This window comes from Raphanus sativus, chromosome 1 (assembly GCF_000801105.2).
Source record: "Raphanus sativus cultivar WK10039 chromosome 1, ASM80110v3, whole genome shotgun sequence".
Lineage (NCBI taxonomy): Eukaryota > Viridiplantae > Streptophyta > Magnoliopsida > Brassicales > Brassicaceae > Raphanus > Raphanus sativus.
Window position 1 is genome coordinate 13,347,673 of NC_079511.1, and position 24,501 is coordinate 13,372,173.

The 24,501-nt window shown below is 33.3% G+C and overlaps 2 protein-coding genes across 2 annotated transcripts; both read left to right on the top strand.

Annotated features, from left to right (window-relative positions):
* Positions 1-9,319: 9,319 nt before the first annotated feature.
* LOC108861341 (uncharacterized) lies at positions 9,320-12,123 on the top strand. The gene is made up of 6 exons (XM_018635219.2): positions 9,320-9,489; positions 9,879-10,065; positions 10,448-10,978; positions 11,126-11,543; positions 11,622-11,703; positions 11,787-12,123. The coding sequence occupies exons 1-6, from the start codon at positions 9,460-9,462 to the stop codon at positions 11,994-11,996; spliced, it is 1,458 nt and encodes a 485-aa protein (XP_018490721.2). The 5' UTR covers positions 9,320-9,459; the 3' UTR covers positions 11,997-12,123.
* A 5,835-nt stretch (positions 12,124-17,958) lies between these two features.
* On the top strand, positions 17,959-20,721 carry LOC130512193 (uncharacterized). The gene is made up of 2 exons (XM_057010114.1): positions 17,959-18,242; positions 18,325-20,721. Exons 1-2 carry the CDS (start codon positions 18,160-18,162, stop codon positions 18,713-18,715), a joined length of 474 nt encoding a protein of 157 aa, XP_056866094.1. The 5' UTR covers positions 17,959-18,159; the 3' UTR covers positions 18,716-20,721.
* The last annotated feature ends 3,780 nt before the right edge of the window (positions 20,722-24,501 follow it).

A 24,501-nucleotide genomic window follows, 5' to 3' on the forward strand; every position in this document is an offset into this window, starting at 1 on the left:
AATATTCTTTTTCCAAGTTAAATATCAATATGTTTTGTATATTTACTCTTATACACAATTTTTAGTGCTTTGATAAATAATGTTGAATTGATTTAAAAAGTAAGGTAGATAAATTGATATTTTGAATATTAAAATTATAACGACATTTATACTCACTACAAAAAGAATCTGAAAATCTATATTTTATAAATATTTTTATACTTACTAAAATATATAATTAATTAAGAGGAATTTTTATCCTAATTTTTTACAACTAATATTCTAAATTTTCGACCTAATTAATTAATGTTTTTTTTTGTAAACTAAATTAATTAATGTTAGTAGTTATTTTATATTTTACTGCATTAATTTGTTTTGTAAAGAAGATTGTAAAACATTAAAGTTATAATGTTTTCTTTTTGTAAAATATATATGTTTGTTACCAAAAATATAGTAAAATCTTCTATTTTATCTCATCCACTAGTTCACGTTCATTTTCTAATAAGAAATCAACTGAATAAAAGCAACAATCTTTACATCTTTTTTCATAGTCTTTCTCTTCCACACACACAATTCTTTGACAAATATTTTTAACACAGTTTAAGCAAGAGTGAATCTGCAGATCTCAAATGATATTCTTGGAATATTCGTGAAGGCTATTGTATTTTACCTTAGTGCACACCATTGGTTAAGGTTAGTCAATAGTAACAATCTGATGCAAATTTTTCATTAGATTGATTTGGTCTATGAATCGGTATTTTCTTATATGAGTGATGATGATGATGATGCTGGTTTTATTTGTAGAAGCAATTATTTGTTTAAAACACTACCACCAAGAGCAGAAGATATAGAGAATGGGAAGAAGAAGAAGAAGAGGCTTGATCGAAGAACTCTTACGGCTAATTACGTTTATCTATTTTTTTATTGTTTTCTTTCTTTTTCTTGTTTTTGTAAATTTCTTATCTTTTAACTGTAACATCAATGGAAAGAAAAATAACTATTTTAATTTATTTATTTACGGATATAAATTTAAAATTAATTTTGTGTAGATATTAACAAAACAAAAATCAACGTAATAATAATTTAGTTAATAACTGTAAATGATAAAATTATTAAAATCAATTTAAAAAATTGATACTGATTTTAATTCAGTTATAAAAAGTGGTATAAATTAATTATTAAAGTCAGTTATTTGACTGATACTAACACTAATATCGTTTTTTGTTAATGATGTAAATGTTAATATCAATTATTGTAATTGATATATATTAACATCACTTATAATTGTTGATGTAAATATTAAATATTTTTACATCAGTTACTAACAAAATTGATATGAATTATTTGCATCACCACTTTCAGAGTCATTTATATAAGTGATGCAAAATTATTTTACATCATTTATAACTAATGCAAAAATACAAAATAAATGATGCTAAACAACAGTTTTTTGTATTGATTATAAACACTGAACACTAAATCTTAAAAACACTAAACACTAATTTTTAAAAAAAATGTTAAACCCTTAATCATCAACACTAAATCCTTAGATAAATCTTAAACTATAGAGTTTATAATTTATCCAAGGGTAAGATTTATTGTTTAGGATTCAGGGTTTATAATTTAATATTTTTCTGATGGTATTAAAAATATTTTACATTTTTTTTCCAACTACTACTGATTATTATTTATTTTTATTTTTTTCTAAAAAACATAATATAACTTGACAAATTATTATAATTTTGTTTTTTTAAGATATCAAATATAGAATAATACAATACTATTAGTTGGTGAATTTAGAAATTTGCCACAAAGAGGGAACCCAAGAAAAAGTATTAGAATCAATACCAGAGGAAACAAAAATGACAGTATATGGAGAAAAGCTCTTAATAAAGATTTAGTTTATAAATTTTTGTTATTACATTATCAATCAAGAACTATATGAGAAACTCAAGAAATAATTATTATTATTCCACTTCTTAGAAAAAGTACACAAGATTCCAGACTGTTAGATATAGAGAAAGTGTTTGAAACAAAACCGTTTGATTTTTCAATTTATTTTCATTTGAGACCCAGAGAAAGCAAATAAAATGCATATCACAGCATACTGAAATATCTTCTTCGTCCTTATAAAGTTATGTGTCCATCTAAAGGTTTCTTACAGATATCCACTAAAGAAAGCTAATCTAGGTTCCAAAAATAACTTTTTTTTTTGCCATCTGGAAAATTTTAATAAACAAAGGCAAGTCCAAAACTGAGCAAGCCCAAACCGGTATAGACTAAGTTCATAGGCCCAAATACACAAAGCCGAACAGGCAAAGAAAAAAAAAACAAATGGGCCGATAAGCCCAACTAAACCGAATCGGCGCCACCTCCAACACGTGTCCGAGATCGAAGCTCAGTCTCCCACGTGTCCGTCATCACCGCCAAACAAGACACGCGTCTGCGACTTCACCTCAAACCCGAGAAAACGCCGGTGAAGACTTCCGGTCACCTGTTCCCGTCATCCACTGGATCCAATTGGAGAACCCCATCTCCGTCAACACGCCGGCGAGAACCCACCTTCAATGACAAATATTGAAGATATAGGATCCTCCCAGCAATCAATCCGGCTAAAGACCACCGTTATCAAAACGGCGCTTCACCGGACCACAACTTTGGCATGCGGCGAATCCGCATCCATCTTCATCAACACTACCTCTTTCACCGGAGAAACTCATCGAAGAGATTAGAGAGCTCAACCTGAAAGCGGGTCTGTGAGGATACTAGGGAACCATCGAGAGCCGGCCGTCAGCACCAGAGAAGAAGCGATGACGCCAGAAGCAGAGCCGGACGACCACCATAGGATAATCGAGTCGCCGGAGTCAAAAGTCGGAAAAACCCGAGCCGATATTACTACTAAGCTAAAAAAAAACTAGAGAAGGCGAACGGAAGACCTGGCCGACGGTGGCTACGGTAGCCCACCCCGTCAGCCGGTGACGGAGATCGCGGCGGAGCTTTTTTCTTTTGTAGAGAAAGGTCGGAGCTTTTTTCTGCTTCTCTCTCTCCGTTTTAGGTTCCAAAAATAACTCAATGCAAGACAATAGTATATCTATTTTAATTAAGCTTGGCAAAATCTTTTGGGTAGTTACTATATGGACCCACTGGGAGATATGTTTTGTGTCTCCATTTCTAAATTTAAGTCAAACTCGTGGTTTTGAACATTTGCAAATGATATAAAAAAATTAAACTAAATTCACATTTATTGATTAAGTTGGTAATAGCAATGTGAAATGAAAATTGTCAAAAAGTATGTGCCATGAAATGTACAAAGGTAGCTTTTTTGACTTATTTCATACACCGACCACTAAATTCAAATTGATGCACCATTTCAACAAGCCCATTTATGAATATTGCATGGCCGTTTGTATATATATTTGTTGAACATTCTTTTGGTTAGTACAGATCTTTTCGTAGACCAAAAAATGGCTACCTGTATTATTCAATTGAGAAAATGAAACAAATCAGCGACCAGTATGTACATCACAATCACATCAATGTTAATTATATGTATGGCAAAAGCAGATCCAGATGTTCATTTCACTATAGAAAATAAAGTTAAATGCGGTCAAATATCTTTCAACAAGAGTCCAACCAATATCATTTCTATGAAATTCATACATGGATCAACGACAATTCGACAATATAGCTCACGTTTACTAACAGCCAGAGGCAAGAACCATGTCATGAATCAATCACAAAATCATGTTAATATGTTATAAAGTTACGATTATTTGACCCAAAAAAAGAAGTTATGATTCGATAAAAATACATGTTGTGTTTGCATTTACGTGTACGTTTCTACTTTATATTTAACACATGAGAAACAAGAATAGCAACCATCCAAATCATCGACTGTACATTTTTATTTATAACAACCAAAGAAAACATTTGATATGATGATGTTGAAAACAGTAAACAACAATAAGAAATGAAGGTGAAAAAAATAAACGAACTGTGGTAATTAAGTAGAATCGGTTGGAGAATACTTGTTTCGGACTTTCTGTCTTGTTATATTTTAAATTTGAATTTCATATTAACATCACATTTGAAAACAAAATTTACATTGTGGAAAGAAAAAGAATTGAAAAAAAACACTAAATAGTTGATTATAGGACACTAGATCTACTATGGCACACTCACATGACATGAGTAATCGTGTTACACATCTTAATCCCGTAGTTAATAATATACTTTAGACCGACAAAACAAAATAATCAAATTTTAGTTTATTCACTAAAGTTTGATTCGTGCACATGGGTGGATTTTCATTTTTACATATTTATATATTTATATGCTAATATTTTCACATTTTCATAAATATCTATATTAGATTTATAAGACAAAACTATTAATTATAGTAATTACATTTTTAATATAATATACTAAACTTTATATTATTGTTGCTCATATGCCTTATTCGACAACATTAACACATATAATCTTTTACAGTTTGTATACATTTCATTTTTAAATTTATTTAAATAAACTATATTTTTTCATAAAATGCATTTACAAAAAATATTCATAACTTTTACCATAACTTTGCTATGTATTTCTGGTTTATTTAAATGCTCTAATACTTTCTATACAATATAATATGAGATAGTGTTTTACATAGAAGCATAACATAAAGAGAATAATCATCTCGGTTAAAAATATAAACCCATGTGAAATCTACTTTATATATATCAAAACTTAGTTAAAAATTATTATAACTGATATTTAATGTTGATATAATATATTACATAACTCTAAAACACTATTATTTATATGCCTTGTTTGAGATTATTATTATACAATATTTTATTTGTTTCATATATAATGTTAGTTAATATCAATTTATTTTCCTAATTTTTGGTACACGAAGTCCTTTATTTGAAGCAATTAAATGATAATTATCATGAAATGAATAGATTGAACATAATTTTTTATAGTTTTCTAAAATCTTGTTAGTTATATTCTAAATCATCATCTTCTGCATTTTATTTATATTTTTATAAAAATTAAATTATATAAAACTATTATTTACAATTTTTTTGTATTTTGATATCACTCTTAGTAAATAAATTTTATTAGTTTTAAATTTTGGTTTGTATGATCACTTGACTAAAATAAATAAAACTAACACAAAAGAAAGCAAATATGAAAACAAAAGCATTTGAAAACCTAAAGTGGACATCTAAAGACATCTGCAATATCAAGAATACAAATTTTGAAAGCCACCTCCCCTTCATCTCATGAAATTCATACAATGAACAATATCAAATATGCTCCCATTTAAATATTTTTAGTATTTTTTTATGTCTCAGGTGAGAGTGCATTACAGAAATAAATTCGACATGTTATATTCTTCGGTGATGAAAGATAGAAATATATGCGGTTTACATGATTAAGATTGTAGGAATGAAAATTTTACAATAGGGAGAACTAAATAACTGTAAAGCATTTACATAAATAAATTGATAAATAATATGAATACAATACAATAATATGGAAATAACAAATTTGTAGAGGCGAGATACTCTTTCCTTAATGAGAAATTCTTGGGTTCACCCCTAGAGTGAACCTTTAAGTTCACCCAACCAATAGGATTTCGTTATTTCATATTCAGTATCTTTTAAAAAAGGAAACAAAATATTGTCAAATTATATTAATATTTTTAAACTAAAAAATAAAAATTAATAAAATTAATATTAATTGCAAACAAAATACGTTTTAGAAAAATATATTTTTAATACCGTCAGTCAAATACTAAACCCTAAATCCACAAACCCTAAACCCCTGGGTAAACCCTAAACCCCTTGGTAAACCCTAAACCCTTGGTAAATCCAAAATGCTTGGATAAATTCGAAATCCTACGGTTTAGAATTTATCCAAGGGTTTATGATTTACCCAAGGGTTTATGGTTTAGTATTTAGGGTTTAGGGTTTAGTGTTTTGCTGATTGAGTTAAAAATATTTTTAGAAAAAAATTCAAAGATTTAAGATTTATCCAAGGGTTTACCATGGATTTAAGGTTTATGATTTAGGGTTTAGAGTTTAGGGTTTAGTGTTTTGATGACGGTATTTTAAATATAGAAAAAAATTACGACTACTATTATTTTCTATTTATTTTTATTTTAAAAACATAATAAAACTTGACAATATTTTGTTTCTTTTTTTAAAAGATACTGAATATGAAATAACAAAATCTTATTGGTTGGATGAAACTAAAGGTTCACTATAGGGGTGAACCCAAGTATTCCTCTTCCTTAATTCTGTAAATTCTCTATAGTATGACGGTTGCATGGCGTTCCAAAATCCCATGATACAACAACATATATTTCTGTCTTCTATTACCAAAGAACATAACTTGTCGAATCTAATTTTTGTGTTGTACTCTCACCTACAATATCAAAAAAAATCTTATTCATAATGGGAAAATCTTTTGTTGTTTCGAAGTTCATGTTCGTATGAATCTTTTTTTGCATATCTTCTTTACAATATGGAGACTTAAATTATATAAGCTTCTTCCAAAACAATAACAAGAAAGATAACATGATTAATTTGGACCCGTAAATGTGAAAGTCAGAAAAATGTTACTTTGCTATTAATGAAAAGATATAAATGATTCTTTCGATCACTGATTTTAATTTGGTCAATAAACTAGACCAAATATTAAATTCAATCCCAATTCCAAACCTGAATCTCAGATCAAACTTGGTTTGATTTAATATATATATATTTAATTAGGTATATCTTTTCACTATCATACCACAGCATATTCATTACATTTATAACCCTTTTATTAATTTTTCATATAAATAAGAAGACTCTCACTTCATATTTTTATGTGAAATATTTACTAATTTTTAAATATAGTTAAATAGTTAATTTTATAAACTTTCCAATTTAATAATTTTAGATCAACATTTTTTATTCGAACGATTTTTTTGACATATAAATACACTATTTTACAGTGTTTTTCAAATATTCGATTATTCCGATGAATGTCTTTGCTCATAAACTTACCAAAAAATGGTTTGAAACCATTTCGCCATAAACGAATTTCAACCATATTTTCTGAAAAAACATATTGAAATAAAAAAAACATTTAGAAAATAAAGTAATCACTCTCGTATGTATATCGGTGTAAAAAGCACGACATCAAGGAAATACTATTTTAAAATAGAACTCTTTATGAGGAAAACAAGATTAGTCTATAGGAATCTAGCTGAGCTTGAGCCTCACAATACGTACACGCTCGCCATTGTTTATATCATTCGTATGTTTTGAATTTTACGAGCCGATAAAGCTATATTAGTATTTTACCACAAAAACTATATTAGAGCATTTTCAATTCATTATTAATTTTACCTTTTTTGAACTATACAGGATATCTAGACCTCATAAAAGTATAATTTAGACTAATCATGTGTTGCCACATATCTAAATTTTAATTTTCTAATGGCTGGAACTCAAACCCTAGAAGCTTCACTGTATTAAACTTTTACCTTTAAATAAATAACCACCAAACCACAAATCTTGGTTAGACAGATTCTATATTTAAAAAATATATAACCAAATACATTAGAGATGGTCTTGTTCGGTAGGGCAAAATATCCTCTTCCATTCCTTGGTAGGAGTATAAAATAACATTTAATTGTTTTTATTTCATGGTAAAGTTTCATATACCAATGAATATTTAACCTAAAGTTAAATGTAGTGAGACAGAGGTGGTCAACGGAATATATCGGTTCTGGTTACATAATAATTGGAATATTATCCATTAGATCAAAACTTCCATGATGAAAATATATATATATATATATATATCAGCAATAGTACTATTAAATACATAAGTTCATGAAAAAGAATAAGAAGGGAGGTGGTCAACGGTCAAAGTGACAGAGAAACGTAATGCCCTAAAGTGGAGTAAGTGTCAGTTCGATTTGTTTACGTTTCAGTACTGATCTTGTATCATTTACATTGCACTGCGAATCTACACACAACACTTATTCGGTTTCCTTTTAAACCAAAAACAAAATATAAAACAAAAAACAGAGAGATCATAATAGCTCGCTGTGATACTTTTTGTCACTATCATAATTACTAACTCAATAAAAGATATATCATCTACTGTCATTACTCCTAAACTAGTTATCACAATAATAGTACACATAGAATATATAAGGATCTTCATTCCAAAAGTTTAAAGTACTCAATAATATATTAATAAAAAAGAAAAATAAAACACTGGTTCCAATTTTAGAATCTATAAAATAATCTTTTGTTCATTTTTTGGATTAAAAAGCAATTAAATCTATATATATATATATATTAAATATATATACAATAGATTTTGTTCATTAAACATGTTAATTTTGAGTTTCCAGCGTTGGAGTGCTCAATAGTCAATACAAAGTTCTGTAATTTGTTCATTAACCACATTTTAGATGGAATGCTAAGCTTTTTCCGGCTACTTACCCAGATATATACAAATAATTTGTTCTTTCTTCAAATTTTAGGGGTTCTGTATTTTTAATTATTAAGTTCACAGCTAGTGAGTCAGTGACCCCAAAATAACAAAGTTCACAGTGAAAAAGAAATGATTACGTTCATTATGGCTATTGGCTAGTGACGAGATGGACAGATGTAAATAATAATCCACTTTCACTAATCTACTCCTAGGCTTTTCACATATCAGTAATTTTTTTCTTTTTGTCATGTAGTATCTCAAAGTTTTCTCCTTTTGCTATATGCCCATATCTGCATCTCAAAACCAAATTAAAAAAAGATATATCATTTTTTTTGAAACAAAAAAAAAGATATATCATTACAATGAGAAAATTGCACCTAAAAATCGAAACCATTTACTTATCTTTCTTACTCACAGAAGAAACTTTGTTATATACTAGTTTTGTCATATATCCACTACTTTATATCTCTATATGCACATTTCTAAAGCAAAAAAAAAAGATATCAAATATAAGAAAATATATTTGAAGTCATTTTCGAGATTTAATTTGATAGAAACAAAAAAAAAGTATTCGTGGAAGAGAAGAGAACAAAAGTACTCAAAAAAAATTCTGTAATTAAAGATACAAAGACGAGTTAGGTGACGTGTCAAGATCAGAACGGTGTATGATGAGGAAATGAAAAATGTGGACCAGCGTGCACAGTCGCCTTTGCTCACTTCCTTTGTTTTTTTCTAACAAAAATACAACAAAACAATTCCCAATATTAAATACAAGAAAATCAAAAATCATTAAAAATAATAAATATAAGCTAGTAAAAGACTCATTTGTCTCTCTTCTTCTTCTTCTGATGATCAATACTTGAGAGGAGAGATGGACTAGAGTGAGAAGAAGGCTTGTCTTGTCTTCAGCTTCATACATAGTAGTATAACAATATAAAAGAGATAGAGAGATAGAGAGAAGATTTGGACTTGGCATTGGCAATGGAGTACGAGAGGATAGAGAAGGTGCAGGTAAATTAATAATTAACTCATACCTTTCTCTCTTTCTCAAGTACAACACTTCTCTGGTTTTCAATCTTCTTTTTTTTGTACTTCTCTGTTTTGCTGTTGTCAATATTACACTCTTTCTTTATGTTTTTTTTCTTCCACTGAAAATACATTAGGAGTTAAGCATCCATTATCTTACAATGAGCTTTTTCTTTTGAAATCTCTGTGTGTTTTTGTTTTCCAATACTGCTAAATTTCAGAAACTTTCATCCGTTTTCTTCTATATTAAGTGAAATAGTTTTTGATTTTATCAGAATAGTAAAGTTAATTTGTTTCTCCTTTAAATTATTCGAATTCAAATTCAAGAAATCAAGACAATTTTCAATAAAACTTAGTTTTTATACATCTTGCAGAAGAGCATGATCTCACCAACGAAGCTGAGAATGAAGCTAATGGGTCCACACAATAACAAGAAGAAAGAAGGATCCAGCAATAACTCATCAAGAACATCTCCTGTTCGTCTTCAGGTTTCAGATGACACAGAATTCTCCAAGAACAGCTTGCTAGCTTCTAAGTCTGACTCAGACGACGATGATCATGGTTTGTTCTCTCATCTTCCATATCTCAGTTTGATAATTTAATCCTTTTCTAAGTCTTAGAAACCCCAAAGTCTCTGTTTTTACTCTGTTCCTGGCTAAAGCTTGTCTTTTTCCTCTGTTCCTGGCTAAAGCTTGTCTTTTTGCTCTGTTTTTGCTCTGTTCCTGGCTAAAGCTTGTCTTTTTGCTCTGTTTTTGCTCTTTTCCTGGCTAAAGCTTGTCTTTTTGCTCTGTTCTTATTTCATCTTTATGCTCTCTCTTACAATTTTAAGTCTTTACTTGGCTAGAGTTTATGTAGATACTCTGCTTCTTGCCTGTTTTGGTCATGAAGAACACTTGACTAAAGTTTGTGTCATTGCTCTGTTCTTGTTGTGTTCTGACTCTAGTGACGGCCTCAACTACTGATATAGGAGTAGCTAAACCACCAAATGCACCAGCTCTGGACTTAACCGAAAACAGCAATCAAGGTGATACGAGAGAAACCGATCAACCACGAACTCAGCAACTTAAAAAGTGTGACTTGACTATCTCTCTAAGACCACAAGAAGATGAGAATCTTGATTATGACAGTAACGCTAGCTCTTCAAGCTTCGAGTTCCACGGTGGTGTTCGTGTTGAGCGTTCAAATCAGAGCCATGCCTCGAGAGCATCATACCCTTCGAGACAAGTGCCGTCCAAATGGAGTGATGCTGAGAAGTGGATATTGAGCAGACAGAACATGGTGATGAGGAAGAACTGTCAAGGGAACCGAATGCCCGTGAGAGTTGTGCCTGATAATACAGGCTACGAGCATAGTAAAACTAGGATGGATCCGTGCCAATCCTCGCAAGCACCACATCCAATTCAAACTAAAGGGTATGGTGGAAACTTGTTGATCGATCAATCTACACAAAGCAATGATCATGTGGATACAACAGGTAATAAGATTTTAGCTAGTTTTTGCTATTTTTTTTTTGAATTATGCGGGGTATCGTGGCCCCCACAGAAGTGGTCGAAACTAGTCACGTTTTTGTTAGATTGTTGGTGGTGTGACTGATTTTGACAAGTGTTTTAAACGTGTGAAGCTGGTCCTGTGATTCGGTCTGTATGTATGAGAGATATGGGGACTGAAATGACGCCAGTACCGAGTCAAGAACCATCAAGATCTGTCACACCAGTTGATGCAACGACTCCTCTTCGCAGCCCTACTTCTTCTCTGCCTAATACTCCTAGAGGATGCAAACAAGAAGAGTCTTCTGTGTCAGGAGACCCGTCTAAGAACACAAGAAGAGACTTATCCGAAGAGGAAATGAAAGCGAAGACGAGAAGAGAGATTGTAGCTCTCGGTGTTCAGCTTGGGAAGACCAACATCGCCGCCTGGGCGAGTAAAGAGGAAGAGGAGGACAACAATAACAATGTAGATGCAGAGGAGACACAGAGGATTGAGTTTGATAAACGAGCGGCTGCTTGGGAAGAAGCAGAGAAATCAAAACATAACGCAAGGTTTGTTTAGCACTCTTATCGGTGAAGAAACGTCACCTAAAACGTGTTGTTCACTTCTTCTTGAAACTCAATTTTTAGGTATAAGCGTGAGGAGATCAGAATCCAAGCGTGGGAGAGTCAGGAGAAAGCCAAACTTGAAGCAGAGATGCGACGTATTGAGGTATGTGAGACGTTTTCAGATAAATCTTATTCTCTTGATCACTCACACTAGAGTCACTGCTAAAAGCATTTTTATGTTGGTAGGCTAAAGTGGAGCAGATGAAAGCTGAAGCTGAAGCAAAGATAGTGAAGAAAATAGCAATGGCTAAGCAAAGGTCAGAAGAGAAACGTGCTGCTGCAGAAGCTAGAAAGGCCCGTGACGCCGAGAAGGCAGCAGCTGAAGTTGAATATATCAGGGAAACGGGTCAAATACCGGCTTCAGGTTACAAGATATGTTGTAGTTGGCTCTCGTGAGCATGCTTTTTGTCTCTATTTGAGTAAACCAGGATTGGATTCTCAGAATCCCTTTGTGTGATATATAATGCATTTGTGTTTCATAGGTTTCAAAAGATAATGGAAAGATTGTGTCTTACGTTAGGGATTGCTATTGCCTTCAGCTACAAACAAATTAAACCAGATCTGATACACAAAACTATGTAGGCCGAATAGCATTGGGCTAGTGGCCTTTCTATACATTGATATATTTGGGATTTAACTCATGGGCCTTTTGAAAGTCCATGAGTACTTATGGTCTTGTTAACCCAATGATCAATGTTATTACATCGTGTCATGTCATCATGATCTATTGGGGCTCGGGAAATGTCCGACATACTTACATTAGATCATTCATCATAATTCTGTTCTGTGTTGCAGATAAGATGATCCGTTTGAAAATAGTTGTAGATGTGTTTATAGTAAACAATATATCACATCACCAACTATGAATTAGCATAGTGGTTACAATTATAAACTATCCAACTAGATTTTGACCAAACAGGTGTCATTTTCTTTGTACTAAAGATTATACATGAGTTGTAATGTTTGTACTAATATAACATTTTGAAAAATGACAATGTGTTTAACTACATCGAATAATTTTTTTGCGTTATAAAGTAAATTATATAACTGATATTTATTGGACATCATATAAGAAAATCCAAAATTTGTATAATTAGATTTATTTATAAAATATCTAAAAATAAAATTTTCGAATTAAAAGTAAGAAAATAGATAAATATAAGTTATTATGGTATTAAAAATAAATACATTAGTTATAACATTTTTAAGAAAATAAAAATATTATAGACAACTTATTCCAAAGAATATTATATTTGTATAGTTGTATCCATAGTTTTAAAAACAAAGAAGGTGTATAAAATAACCACTTTGGCTGATTGTACATGTCAACTTAATTTATTTATGAGTATAATATTTAATTTTAATTTATTATTGGTTAATTTTCTAAATACTAGTGTTATACTAAAGATTATAAAGATACTAAATATATGGATTTAAACTTGGTTAGCAAGATTTTCAAAAAAATATAGATTTTTTTGAAAATTTTAATCAGCTAAAATAGGTAAGAATGTGATCTAAACTTGTAATAAGTATTTATTTGTATAAGTGATAATATATATTTTTAAAATTTATCCGATTAAGTAATTGTTTAGTATGACATTTCTAATCACAATAGTTTTTATTTTATATTGAGTAATTTTATTTTGTCTTGTAAACCATCAATTGTATCATCCATAGTTTTTAGAATATGACATGTATATGTGCACAAATGTATTTTAAAATTTTTATGGATCAAAATTTTATGATAATGTATAATAAAATAGTTGTATATATTATTTAAAATATATGGTGCTATGTATTTTATATTTTCAACATTTATCATAACATTGGGGTATTATTTATATGAAAATATATGTAACATAATATATTTATATATAAATGATTCTTTTGTGTGACTTTTATTTTTTAGTTATTACTAATAAATATAAAAATATAATTACATAAGTTTAAAATAATATTGTTCATTAACTATTTAAAGCTAGGTTTATTAATTATTTCTAACCATACACATGTAAAATAGGAAAAAATAATAATAAATACTATATGTTAGGTTTATTAATTATTATTGCCATATTTTTAGTTAAAGTTAGATTTTGGAAATGCATAAATTAAACATAGAAGACAAAATATTATAAAGGATAAATTAATTAATAACTTCAGTGACATGCCATTATAAATAATTATTAGACTCAATGGATATTTTATATTTGTATTTTTATTTTAATAGATTAGATACACACATATTAGTAGATCCCAGATCCGGAATCTATCTCTGATCTTCGTCCAATTAGTCTTTACTCTGTCACCTACAAAATCATAGCCAAGATCATGGCAAAGCGACTGGTCCCAGTGCTGCAATTGATCATCTCCCCTACTCAAGCGGCATTTGTATCGGAGAGGCTTATGACAGACAACATCACTATTGCCCACGAGATGTTTCATTCATTGGGTGACCTCCATGATGATAACTCTGATAAGATGGTGGTCAAGACAGATATGTCCAAGGCGTATGACCGGGTGGAATGGGGATACCTAAGATCATTGATGTGTGCTCTTGGTTTCGACTTGAAGTGGGTTAACTGGGTTATGAAGTGTGTCTCTTCTGTGACGTACTCGGTCTTAATTAATGATCAGCCACATGGTGCCATCATACCTCAACGTGGATTGCGCCAAGGTGATCCTTTGTCACCGGCTCTGTTTGTACTATGCTCTGAGGGGCTAACTCATTTGATGTCAAAGGCGGAGAGTGATGCAACAATCTCTGGCATTAAGTTTGGAGACAATGGCCCCTTGGTGAATCAACTTCTTTTCGCGGATGACTGCTTGTTTGCTTGTCAAGCTAATGCACAAAGTTTGCTTAGTAATCTTCGAAGATATGAAGCAGTGACCGGGCAGCGGCTTAATCCGTCAAAATCTTCCATCTTCTTTGGTAAAAGAGTTCCAGAAGCCGAGAAAAATAGGGTGAAACGGCTCCTGGGGATTGAGACAGAAGGAGGAATGGAAAGATACCTAGGACTCCCTGAGATTATGAAGGGTTCTAAGGTAAAGATCTTCTCCTACCTCAAGGAGCGAATTAATCGGAAAATCTCTGGCTGGCATGCAAAAAACCTCTCGCAAGGAGGTAAAGAAGTGCTCCTCAAAGCTGTTGCAGCAGCCCTCCCAGTCCTACCAATGTCGGTCTATAGGCTCCCTAAAACCGTTATCTCTGCTCTGAGTACTGAGATGGCTCGATTCTGGTGGGACGGTGTAGAGTATAAACGAAAAATTCATTGGCTATGCTGGGAGAAGCTGTGCTTATCTAAAGAAGATGGAGGTATGGGCTTTAAAGAACTGGAGTGCTTTAACCAAGCTCTTCTCGCTAAACAGGCTTGGAGGCTGATACATTGTGAAGATTGCCTGATGTCTCGAGTGCTGAAAGGAAAATATTTTGGCGAGGAGAGATTCCTGGATGTTCAATTGGGCACCAGGGCCTCTTACGCTTGGAAAAGAATATTATTTGGCAGAGAACTCCTTCTCAAAGGGCTGAAATATTCGGTAGGTGATGGTAGATGCATTAGCGTCTGGTCTGAACCCTGGCTGGAAGATGAGGAAGGCACATGTAGACCACCACTCAGACGTCAGCGATATTTTGATGTGAATTTGAAGGTCTCTGACTTGATTGACTTCACTAAGAGAATGTGGGATACACAAAAGCTGCAAGACCTTTTTGCTCCCAGTGATGTTCAAATTCTAATGAGGAATCAACCAACTGTCTCGGCCCGTGATTCATGGGTTTGGCAGCATACTCGCAGTGGGGTGTATACAGTTAAAACAGGTTATGAGCTTGCTTTTTCTGTCAACAAAAAGGAGCTGTTAACCTTTCATACCGCAAGACCATCGCTGAACCCACTGAAAGCTCAGGTTTGGCGCCTCCAAGCTCCGTCAAAATTAAAGGTGTTTCTCTGGAAAGCCCTCTCAGGAGCTTTACCTGTGCTTGATGCTCTGCGTACTAGAGGTATGAAATGTGATATGGTGTGTCAAACCTGTGGTATGGATGGAGAGTCTATCAATCATGTATTATTTACATGTACGTTGGCTCGACAAGTGTGGGCACAGTCAGGTTTTCCACACCCGTATGGAGGTTTTGATGAATCATCTATTTTCGTCAATATGAGCTACTTATTTGAAAGATGGCGAACAGATATGGAGATGCGATGGACGACGAAGTGTTTCCCCTGGATTCTGTGGTATTTATGGAAAAACAGAAACTCTTTATTGTTTGAAAGGTTTACTTATGATGGGGAACAGACATGTTCTAAAGCATTTGATGAAGCCAATTTGTGGTTTCTTGCTCAAGAGATGGAGCACCAAGACCTGGATAATACTTCGCGGACGACTCCTCTGCTTCCGGTTATTTGGAGAGCTCCATCGACTGAGCATGTCAAATGCAATATTGGCACAAGATGGTCTAAGAAGAAGATGGAAGTGGGGGTTGCTTGGGTATTCACTGATGCAGGAGGCACGACCTTGCTCCATGGGCGCAGATCCTTTTCGGGTGTAACGTCCAAGGAAGAGGCGTACTTCCTTAGTTTGGTTTGGGCGATCGAAAGCATGATCTCCCACAAGTGCCTCAAAGTCTACTTTGTTCTTGAATGGAGGATGTTGGTTAACGCCATCAACAGACCTAAAGCTTGGCCTTCTTTCAAGTTCAAAGTGGCGGAGACTAGACACTTGCTTGGGGAACTATTGGAATGGCGGGTTATGTTTGAAAATGCGGAGGCTAATCGTAATGCTCGCTTGATTGCCAATAGTGTTATTAGTCAAAACAGGTTTCAATCCTATGTAGCTCGAGGTTCTCCTCGTTGGCTACGCAATTATTTTTTGGTGTAGGAGTTATGTTTAGTTGGGTATAGTCTCCTCTTTGTTGGGAGTTTTGGTATAGTACGTCATGGTTTGTATCCTTGGACCCTTTTGTTGTTGTTCAATGAAAAATCTTAGACGGCAAAAAAAAAAAGTAGACATAACGAGATCTGTCTTAGAAAAGTTAACTATCTAATAAAAGAGATTTAGATGTTAGGTTTAGATGTTTTTTTTTTTGTAAAAGAGATTTTAGAGGTTATAACGAGATTTGTCTTATGGTTCACCAATCCAAAATCTGTTGATCATTAAAAAAAAAAAATTGAAAACATCGACGATTATGTCTTTGGTTTTCCATCAATGATTAACACTGTCACACACAAATTATTCAAAACGTCTCTCTCAAGTTCATATTTTCTTACATTATTAATTTTGATAACCAGATAAGTTAAATATTGATTATTAATAATTTCTCCATCGCATAAATCCCATCATAACAACTTAGGATGGTACATAAGATTTTTTTTGGGTGGTCTTATTATGACTCAAAAAGTTCCTTTATTTACTTTGTCAAAAAGTGCTTCGACCATCAATAATATCACATTTGACGTTTTCTGTTCGTCGTTTTAAATGGAGATAAATGAGAAAACTAGTCGCACAAGAACAACTTACATATCCATTCAAAAGTCACACCCTTACTGCCAAACGCTTATATTGATTATACTAAATTTTTGGTATATCTATATTTTTTATCAGAATACTTCCATTTGACTACGGGGCACCTCTTATTCTGAACTTTGATATCAATTTGTAGTCTTCTTTATCTCATATTTTAAACATGTGATCCAATTGAATTTCAATTCAAATTTGGCAATCCAGTTCTAATACATCACACCAAGTCAACAAAACACATATACAGTGGTTTACCCAAAAAAACAATAGATATACAGTGATACACTTTTAATGAACATTTTTTAATGATCAAATAGTTTTTGGGTCAAGTATATAATCTTTTATTAGACACAGAACTATTGTATATAATGTTAGTCTTATTTTGATCTTGTGATTTATTGACTGTTTATCGTACTTTTTCGATTGAGATATATATTTTTTTTCTTTTACAAAAAGCTTAAGTTAAAATTTATTTTGGAATATCATATTCCAGCTTAAGTTTGTTGATTTTTATAAGAGTGATATATTATGATAATACAAATTATAAAAATATTACATAGGTAATTATAAAACTGATTCATATATGAATGTATCATTCTGAACCGTGTTACAAAAGTTTATGTATACGATAGTTTTATTACCATGTTAGAAATCTCATATAAACTTTTTCACTATTATGTATAGTTGTTAGTAAAATGCCTTCCCTTAACTCAAAATTTAGATTTATAAAACCATTTGAATGGTGGACTATCAGAAATGGATGAAAATATATAAAAAAATCTAATTTTTTTCCTCTTTATATAAGCTTTTCAAATTTCATTTAATCATTTTTTGCCACATCTGGCCTTAGTGGTTTCTACGCCGTCGTCGCTGAAAAACTCTTCCTTACCTCATTTTTTCATTTTCCTTTTTCAGTCCTTTGATTCCACTCCAACATATCAAATCTCTAGAAAGGCCTCTCGATTGTTTGATCTCCGGATCTGGGGCCCCAATAAAGGATCTTCTTGATGGTGGCTCTTTCTAGAGTGGCGATGAAGCGTGGAAGACAGAGATGCAGCCAGGATCAGCGTTTAGGGGTGGTTTCAAGCAGATCAAAAGTTTTCAGATTTTCTTCTCCGATCTATCTTTTGGCCAGTAGTCACTTGCTTGAGACTAAGTCATTTTATTTTATTTTATTGTGATATTGGCTCTGCTTCATCCTCTTTTTGTATTTCAGGTGTATGAACTTGAGAAGTAGAGGAACTACAAACCTCACTCCATTAGTACCAGACATCAGAGCTTTGGAAAGAGAGAATAGAAGAAAGAGGAGAGAAGAGGAGCAACAGGCTCATTTAGTCAGATTAAGTTTTGAGATGGCACATCATCAGAACCAGAATCAGGCTGGAGAGATCCCCTTGAGAGCTGCTCAAGAGAGAGATGGTCAAGGAGCTGCCAACCTTCGACCACAGCGCCAACCACAACACCCACAACGCCAAGCTCGTGCCATTGGAGCCTATGATCAACCACACATTCATGGTCATAGGTTGGAAATCAGAGCACCATCTGTGGAGAACAACAACTTTGAGATCAAGTTAGGTCTGCTCAGCACCATAGAGAACAACAAGTAACACGGCCTTGCTGCTGAAGATCCATATGATCACTTGGAGAAGTTTGATAAGTATTGTAGCTTGTCCAAGATCAATGGTGTTTCTGAAGATACCTTCAAGCTCAAGTTGTTCCCTTTTTCTTTGGGAGATAAGGCACACCAATGGGAGAAGACTCTTCCAAGTGACTCAATCACTACTTGGGATGATTGCAAGAGAGCATTCTTAGAGAAATTCTCTAAGAATTTCTATAAGAGGTTCTTAGTGGTTAAATCATAAGAAAATATAGTTGTTCATTGGGTGAGTGATGTGAGTGTTTGTTATTTTGGGGTATGGGATGAATGAAAGGGGTGTAGAATTTGTAATCACTTAGGAATGGGTAGAATGATGAGGATGGATCCATGTATGATGTATACATGAATTGCTCCTAGTCTTAGATATATTTTGCATAATGATCAAGCTCCTTGATTCTTGAGTGATTGCCACCTTAAAATGATGCATTGAACCCTCCTTTTCATCCATATTAGACCATTTGATCACCTAGCCAAATGATTGAGATCATGTGCCCATTTGTGAGACCTCACCTAGTTTGTGTGTATGTGAATTAATGTGAGGGCTGGTTAAGGGAGCATGTTAGTTGATAAGCATTGCATCTTGTGTAGAGGCATAAGATAAGTATTGATAGGCCTTGAGAAGCTAGAGTTTAATAAGAGAGTTTGCTCATGCTATTTGCTATGTTTCTTTAGGATGTCAAGTTGAGGGCTATGAGTGTTTCTTTTGGTTATAAGCTCCCATCTCTGTATCTCTCCTCCTTGAGTTTTTGAAAAGTTTACTTGAGGACAAGTAAATGACTAGTGTGGGGGAGTTGATATCTTTCATATTTACATGATTTTAGCCATTCATTCTTGTATATTTTGAGCATATATATTAGGTATTAGGCATCTTTAGGTTCATATTGCATTCATATATCTTTATTAGGTGTTGGAGCATCCTATGGAGTGATTTAAGATGTTTGGAAGCTTTGTGATCCAAAAAGAAGTGAAGAATGAAGCTTGGCCAATCCAAGACAAGCATGGTTGAACAGACCGGGCAGAACTGAGCGGGGACTTTCACCCGCGCGGCCTGAATCGAGTTCAAGAGAAGCAACCTGACCGGGGAGGAACCACCGGGGAACTCCACCCGCGCGGCCTGCCTGTGGAGAACTGACCGGGGAGAACTGACAGGGGAGCTGCACCCGCGCAGGAATGACCAGGATGAGAAGATCCGAAGTGCGCGGGTAGAGACGCGCGGGGAGGATCGGTTCGGTCTACCCATGCCGTTTTTCTTAAGTCTTTGGTCGAGAATTAAGTGTCCCAAGGCCATTTTAGTCATTTTATCTTGATGTTTTAGACTTTCTAAACCTAAGTATAAATACTCTTGTTATCCTAATGTTGGATCTAACTTTTTTTCTCTCAAAAACATATTTATAAACCTTGAAGAAAGTTTGGATCTTTGATCCTTTTTCATTTTATTTTCTTTGTGTTTGTTGGATTATCTTGTTCACTAAGCGTGTCTAACCTTAAATCATCATTGGTTTTTGGGTTAATCATGTCTATTAGTGAGTAGATCTATTTAGGATTCATGGGCTAGGGTGATTAAGGGTGATTAGTGAAGATCTAGGGTGTTTAGTATTAAATCTACTTCTTTCCTTGCTTGTTGAGGGTTCTCAATGCTATTTTAGTCTTGATCATACTAAAATAGATCCTTAGGCATTTCATGCCCGGAAGGTGTATGATGTAATGCCTGAACTAACTCTTCATTGCTTTTAGCTTACTTTACCAAAGGGATTTGTTGTTAAAGGAGTTAGGATTGCTATTAGACTTGTTCTCCATGATTGCTTTAGTAACATTCAACCAAAGGGATTTGATGCGTGAGTTGCTTTAGCAAATGAACATTCATCTAGGGATAGAGCTTGTTTAGTATTGTGTCTAGGCATAAGGAAAATGCTTGATTGATAGCTTGTCACCTTTAGATTGGATCTACATCACCCAAGATCAAATGCCTAGCCCCATGAGTCCACTTGCTTCATATTGAGAAAGAAAGTTCACTCTTTTATTGCATTTTAGTATTGCTCTAGTTTAAAACTCATCCACTTTTGGTTTGCACTTAGATTAAGCATGGATTTGTATTCTCAGTGCATTGAAATCACCTAGGATTGGTTCGACATCTCATATACTACTTCATTTGATAGGGACCCTTGAAAAGTCATGTTATCAAATTGGCGCCGTTGCCGGGGATCGAACCCGGCACCCGCGTGATGTCCTTAGTGGCTAAATCATATTCAAGAAATCAGCTGGAGGTGACGGCACATGGGTTATAAATCGACCTTTCCCAGATTGGATTTGGTGTGGAAGTGGTAAGTGCTCACTCTTTCGTCGTGTCTCCACAAAGAGTTGCCTTCCCCTTCTCTCAAGATAAACCTTGGTGGACGTCTTCATCAGGGTGTGCACCAGATTGATTTTTTAAGCGATGCCAGGAGATGTATCTAGGCGTCACGTGTAGGTCGCCAGTTTGGTGGCGTATGGAGTTGTTGGTGATTTGTCGTCTTTTTCGGTGATATATGCTTCAGAATTTGTTCGATTTGGCATGTGGTTTAATCGGGGGTAAGCTCTCATCGGAGGTAGCTTTTCCGGTTGTTGGATTTGGTTTCTCATTTTATTACCTTAAATAATTCATTTTGTCACCGAGTCGCTTCCATTTGACCCAAAAAGTATCTTTTTCTTGTTGTAAGAGGAGAATGGCGTGGATGTTTCTTTGGTTTATGTGGTCAGAGAAGTTCATTTTCGTTTTGTGGCGGAGTGGTTGGATCTCTTCTTTTTCAGTCTCAGAAATTTTTGTTTAGAAGTCTTCGATACAAGACTATTCTTTCTTCTTGGTTGCAGGTTCCAGATTATGATCAAACAAGATAGCTTCTTCTCTACTTGTGTCTTATGTCATTGATATCTTGTGTATTTACATGTTTTTAATCTTCATTTTAGTTCTTATATTGTTCATTACATGAATTTAGAGTACATTTAGGTTTCATTGCATTATATTTGTCTTAATCAAGTATTGGAGATGATTGTTGGTGACTTTGGAGATATTTGAGGGGTTTTGAGTCAAAATGGTGAAATATGAACATGGATGAAAGCCTTAAAAATATCTTCTGAAGCTCAAATTTTGCGAAGCCAAAGTAAATTGAGTTAGCTTTCCAATGGAAGTGGTTTCAAGTCATTTGGAGCTATATTGAAAGAGTTATGATCTATTTACTGGAGGCATACCAACCCTGTAACGATCAGAGCCGTAGCGACCAGAACCAGTCGTTAAGACGCCATCTGAGCCTCCGTAGCGACATGCCTAACGACCACCCCTGCCCGCTACGAGAAGACCAAGACTGAATCTGCAAACGACTAAGTGTCCTAGCGGGATGGGCGTAGCGACTTCGTCAAGTCGCTAGGAATCTTCCCGAGCCAGCGTAGCGACCTCCGTAGCGACATGGAGAGGTCGCTACAGACCCTGAAGAATGACTAAGTTCTGTAGCGACCTACCTGTAGCAGGAAGACCAGACCGCTACAGGTGAAAAAGACTGTTTTTTTTATTGGGTTGATCCAGGTTTGTTGGGCTGACCCAATTCGTTTTTAAACTTCTATAAATATCCTTTAGACCTAATTTTGAAAGATATCTCATTTTATCTCAAGATTTTACCTCATTTTGTAAAAACTTGAACCTTTTTATCAATTTAAGGAATTTCTTCATCTTATATCTTGTAACTCTTAATCATTAACATGATTAGCCTTGAATCTCATATGGATTTAAGGTTTCTCATGAAGATTAGAGAGTAGACACTTGATTCATGGGTTAAGGTGATTAGAGTGATTAAATGAAGATCTAGAGTGTTTAATATTATATCTACTTTTTTTTGCATGCTGAGTGTTCTTAATGCTATTTTAGTATTGATCATACTAAAATAGAGCTCTAGACATTTCATGCCCACAAGGTGTATGATGAAATGTCTGAACCAACTCTTCAACATTTTTTGTTTACCTTACCAAAGATCTTTGATGTTAAGGGAGCTTAGATTGCTAGTAGACTCATTCTTAATGATTGCTTAAGTCTTTTAAGCTCAAAGACCTTTGATGTCTAATTGATTAAAGTAAATGAGCATTTTTCTGGACCAAAGAGCTTGTTTAGTATTGTGTCTAGGCATAAGGAAAGTGTGATTGATAGCTTGCCACTCTAGCTTGGATCTTAGTCACTCAAAATCAAGTCTCTAGTCCCATGGATTCTACTTTATCATTTTATTGAAAGTTTGGTTCTTTCACTTATTTCTTGATAGGATTTGAGATCAATTTTGTCTATATTACTAGGATATTAGCTTGTTACAAATCATCCTTCTTCTTATTTTGCTTAAATTAAGAGAGTTTGTGTATTCTTGGTGTATAAGTTTTTAGTTCTCTGTGAATTCAATTCTAAAATGCTACATTTACATACTATTCGATTGTGGTATTGTTGGCATACTAGGTTAATTGGGGTGTGCTTAAAAGCCGTAAATCAGTCATCGAAGAGGGCACCTCGGCATATAGGTTGTTCAGGTACATATTCATCTTTTTCTTCTTTGTAAACACTTAAAAGAATAGGCACAATCAACAATAGAAGAGAAATTATAGCACTTACCTAATCGGATTAACGGAGATAGAGGACTTAAGTAAAAAATTGGCATGGGATTATTGCAAAACAACTAGACTGTGTTGTCTCTCTGAAGCTTTAATACAAGAAGGTCAAATGTTGTACTAATTTTGGTTTGAAATCCATTGTTGTAGTTGTGTCTAAAACCTAATAAAAACATTTAAATAAATAGAAAAACTTTATTTAAAAAAAGTTATACAGTATAACTTTTTTAAATTAATATTCGGTAAATTAATATATACTAAAAATCTCTATAAATTAATATAATAGTCCTAAATTGAGTTTTTGGTTTAATTAGTATATCGATAAATTAATAATCTCTATAAATTAATGAAAAGTTATAGTTTTAATATAGTCCCAACATTATTAATTTATAGAGCTTTCACTGTAGATTGATGCATGCTTTTATAAAAAATACAAGAATTGATTATACCATGAAATCAGTATAGCATTGTCGAAAAGTCTACCAGGACTGACAATATATATCGTAATGATTGTTGGGATTGTGAAAGTTTATGTACAATTTTTTATTGTCCGATTAGTACGATATTGCTTACTTTAGGCCTAAGGTCGGCCTGTATGGATTACTTTTTGGTATCTTTCCCAAAAGGCATCGTACTAATTAAAGTTGTAATTTTCTTTATATATTAGACAATATTTGTCTAATCTTCCGATGTGAGACTTAGTTTCATATTTTACATTTTCCTTGGACATCTCTTTATATATTATAAACTCATTGTCTAATTCTTCAATGTGAGACTTAGTTTGATATTTCATATTCTCCATCTTAAACTAAGGACTACATTCATCTTGTGTCCCTTAACTAACTTTTCAAGATCTTCTGACTTGATCTTTGCCACACATATTTCCATCTATAACTCGAAGAGTCTCATCCATATCTTGAAAGGTATTTTAGTCATTTTGTAGATTTCTCGTCAACCGCTTTAATACCAATTGTTGGAATTGTGAGAACTATGTACAACTCTCTATTATTTGATTAGTACGATATTATTTATTTTGGACCTTAGAATATGGCTACATGAATTATTTTGGATTTTTTCTTAAAAAGTTTTGTACTAGTTAGAATTGTACTTCTATTTTTATAT

Excerpts from the sequence above, each read along its gene's own strand:
- LOC130512193 (XM_057010114.1), top strand. The coding sequence starts at position 18,160 with ATGCAGCCAGGATCAGCGTTTAGGGGTGGTTTCAAGCAGATCAAAAGT. Across the intron at positions 18,243-18,324 it reads TCCGATCTATCTTTTGGCCA|GTGTATGAACTTGAGAAGTA; the intron begins GTAGTCACTTGC and ends TTTGTATTTCAG.
- LOC108861341 (XM_018635219.2), top strand. The coding sequence starts at position 9,460 with ATGGAGTACGAGAGGATAGAGAAGGTGCAG. Across the intron at positions 9,490-9,878 it reads AGAGGATAGAGAAGGTGCAG|AAGAGCATGATCTCACCAAC; the intron begins GTAAATTAATAA and ends TACATCTTGCAG. Across the intron at positions 11,544-11,621 it reads AAATCAAAACATAACGCAAG|GTATAAGCGTGAGGAGATCA; the intron begins GTTTGTTTAGCA and ends CTCAATTTTTAG.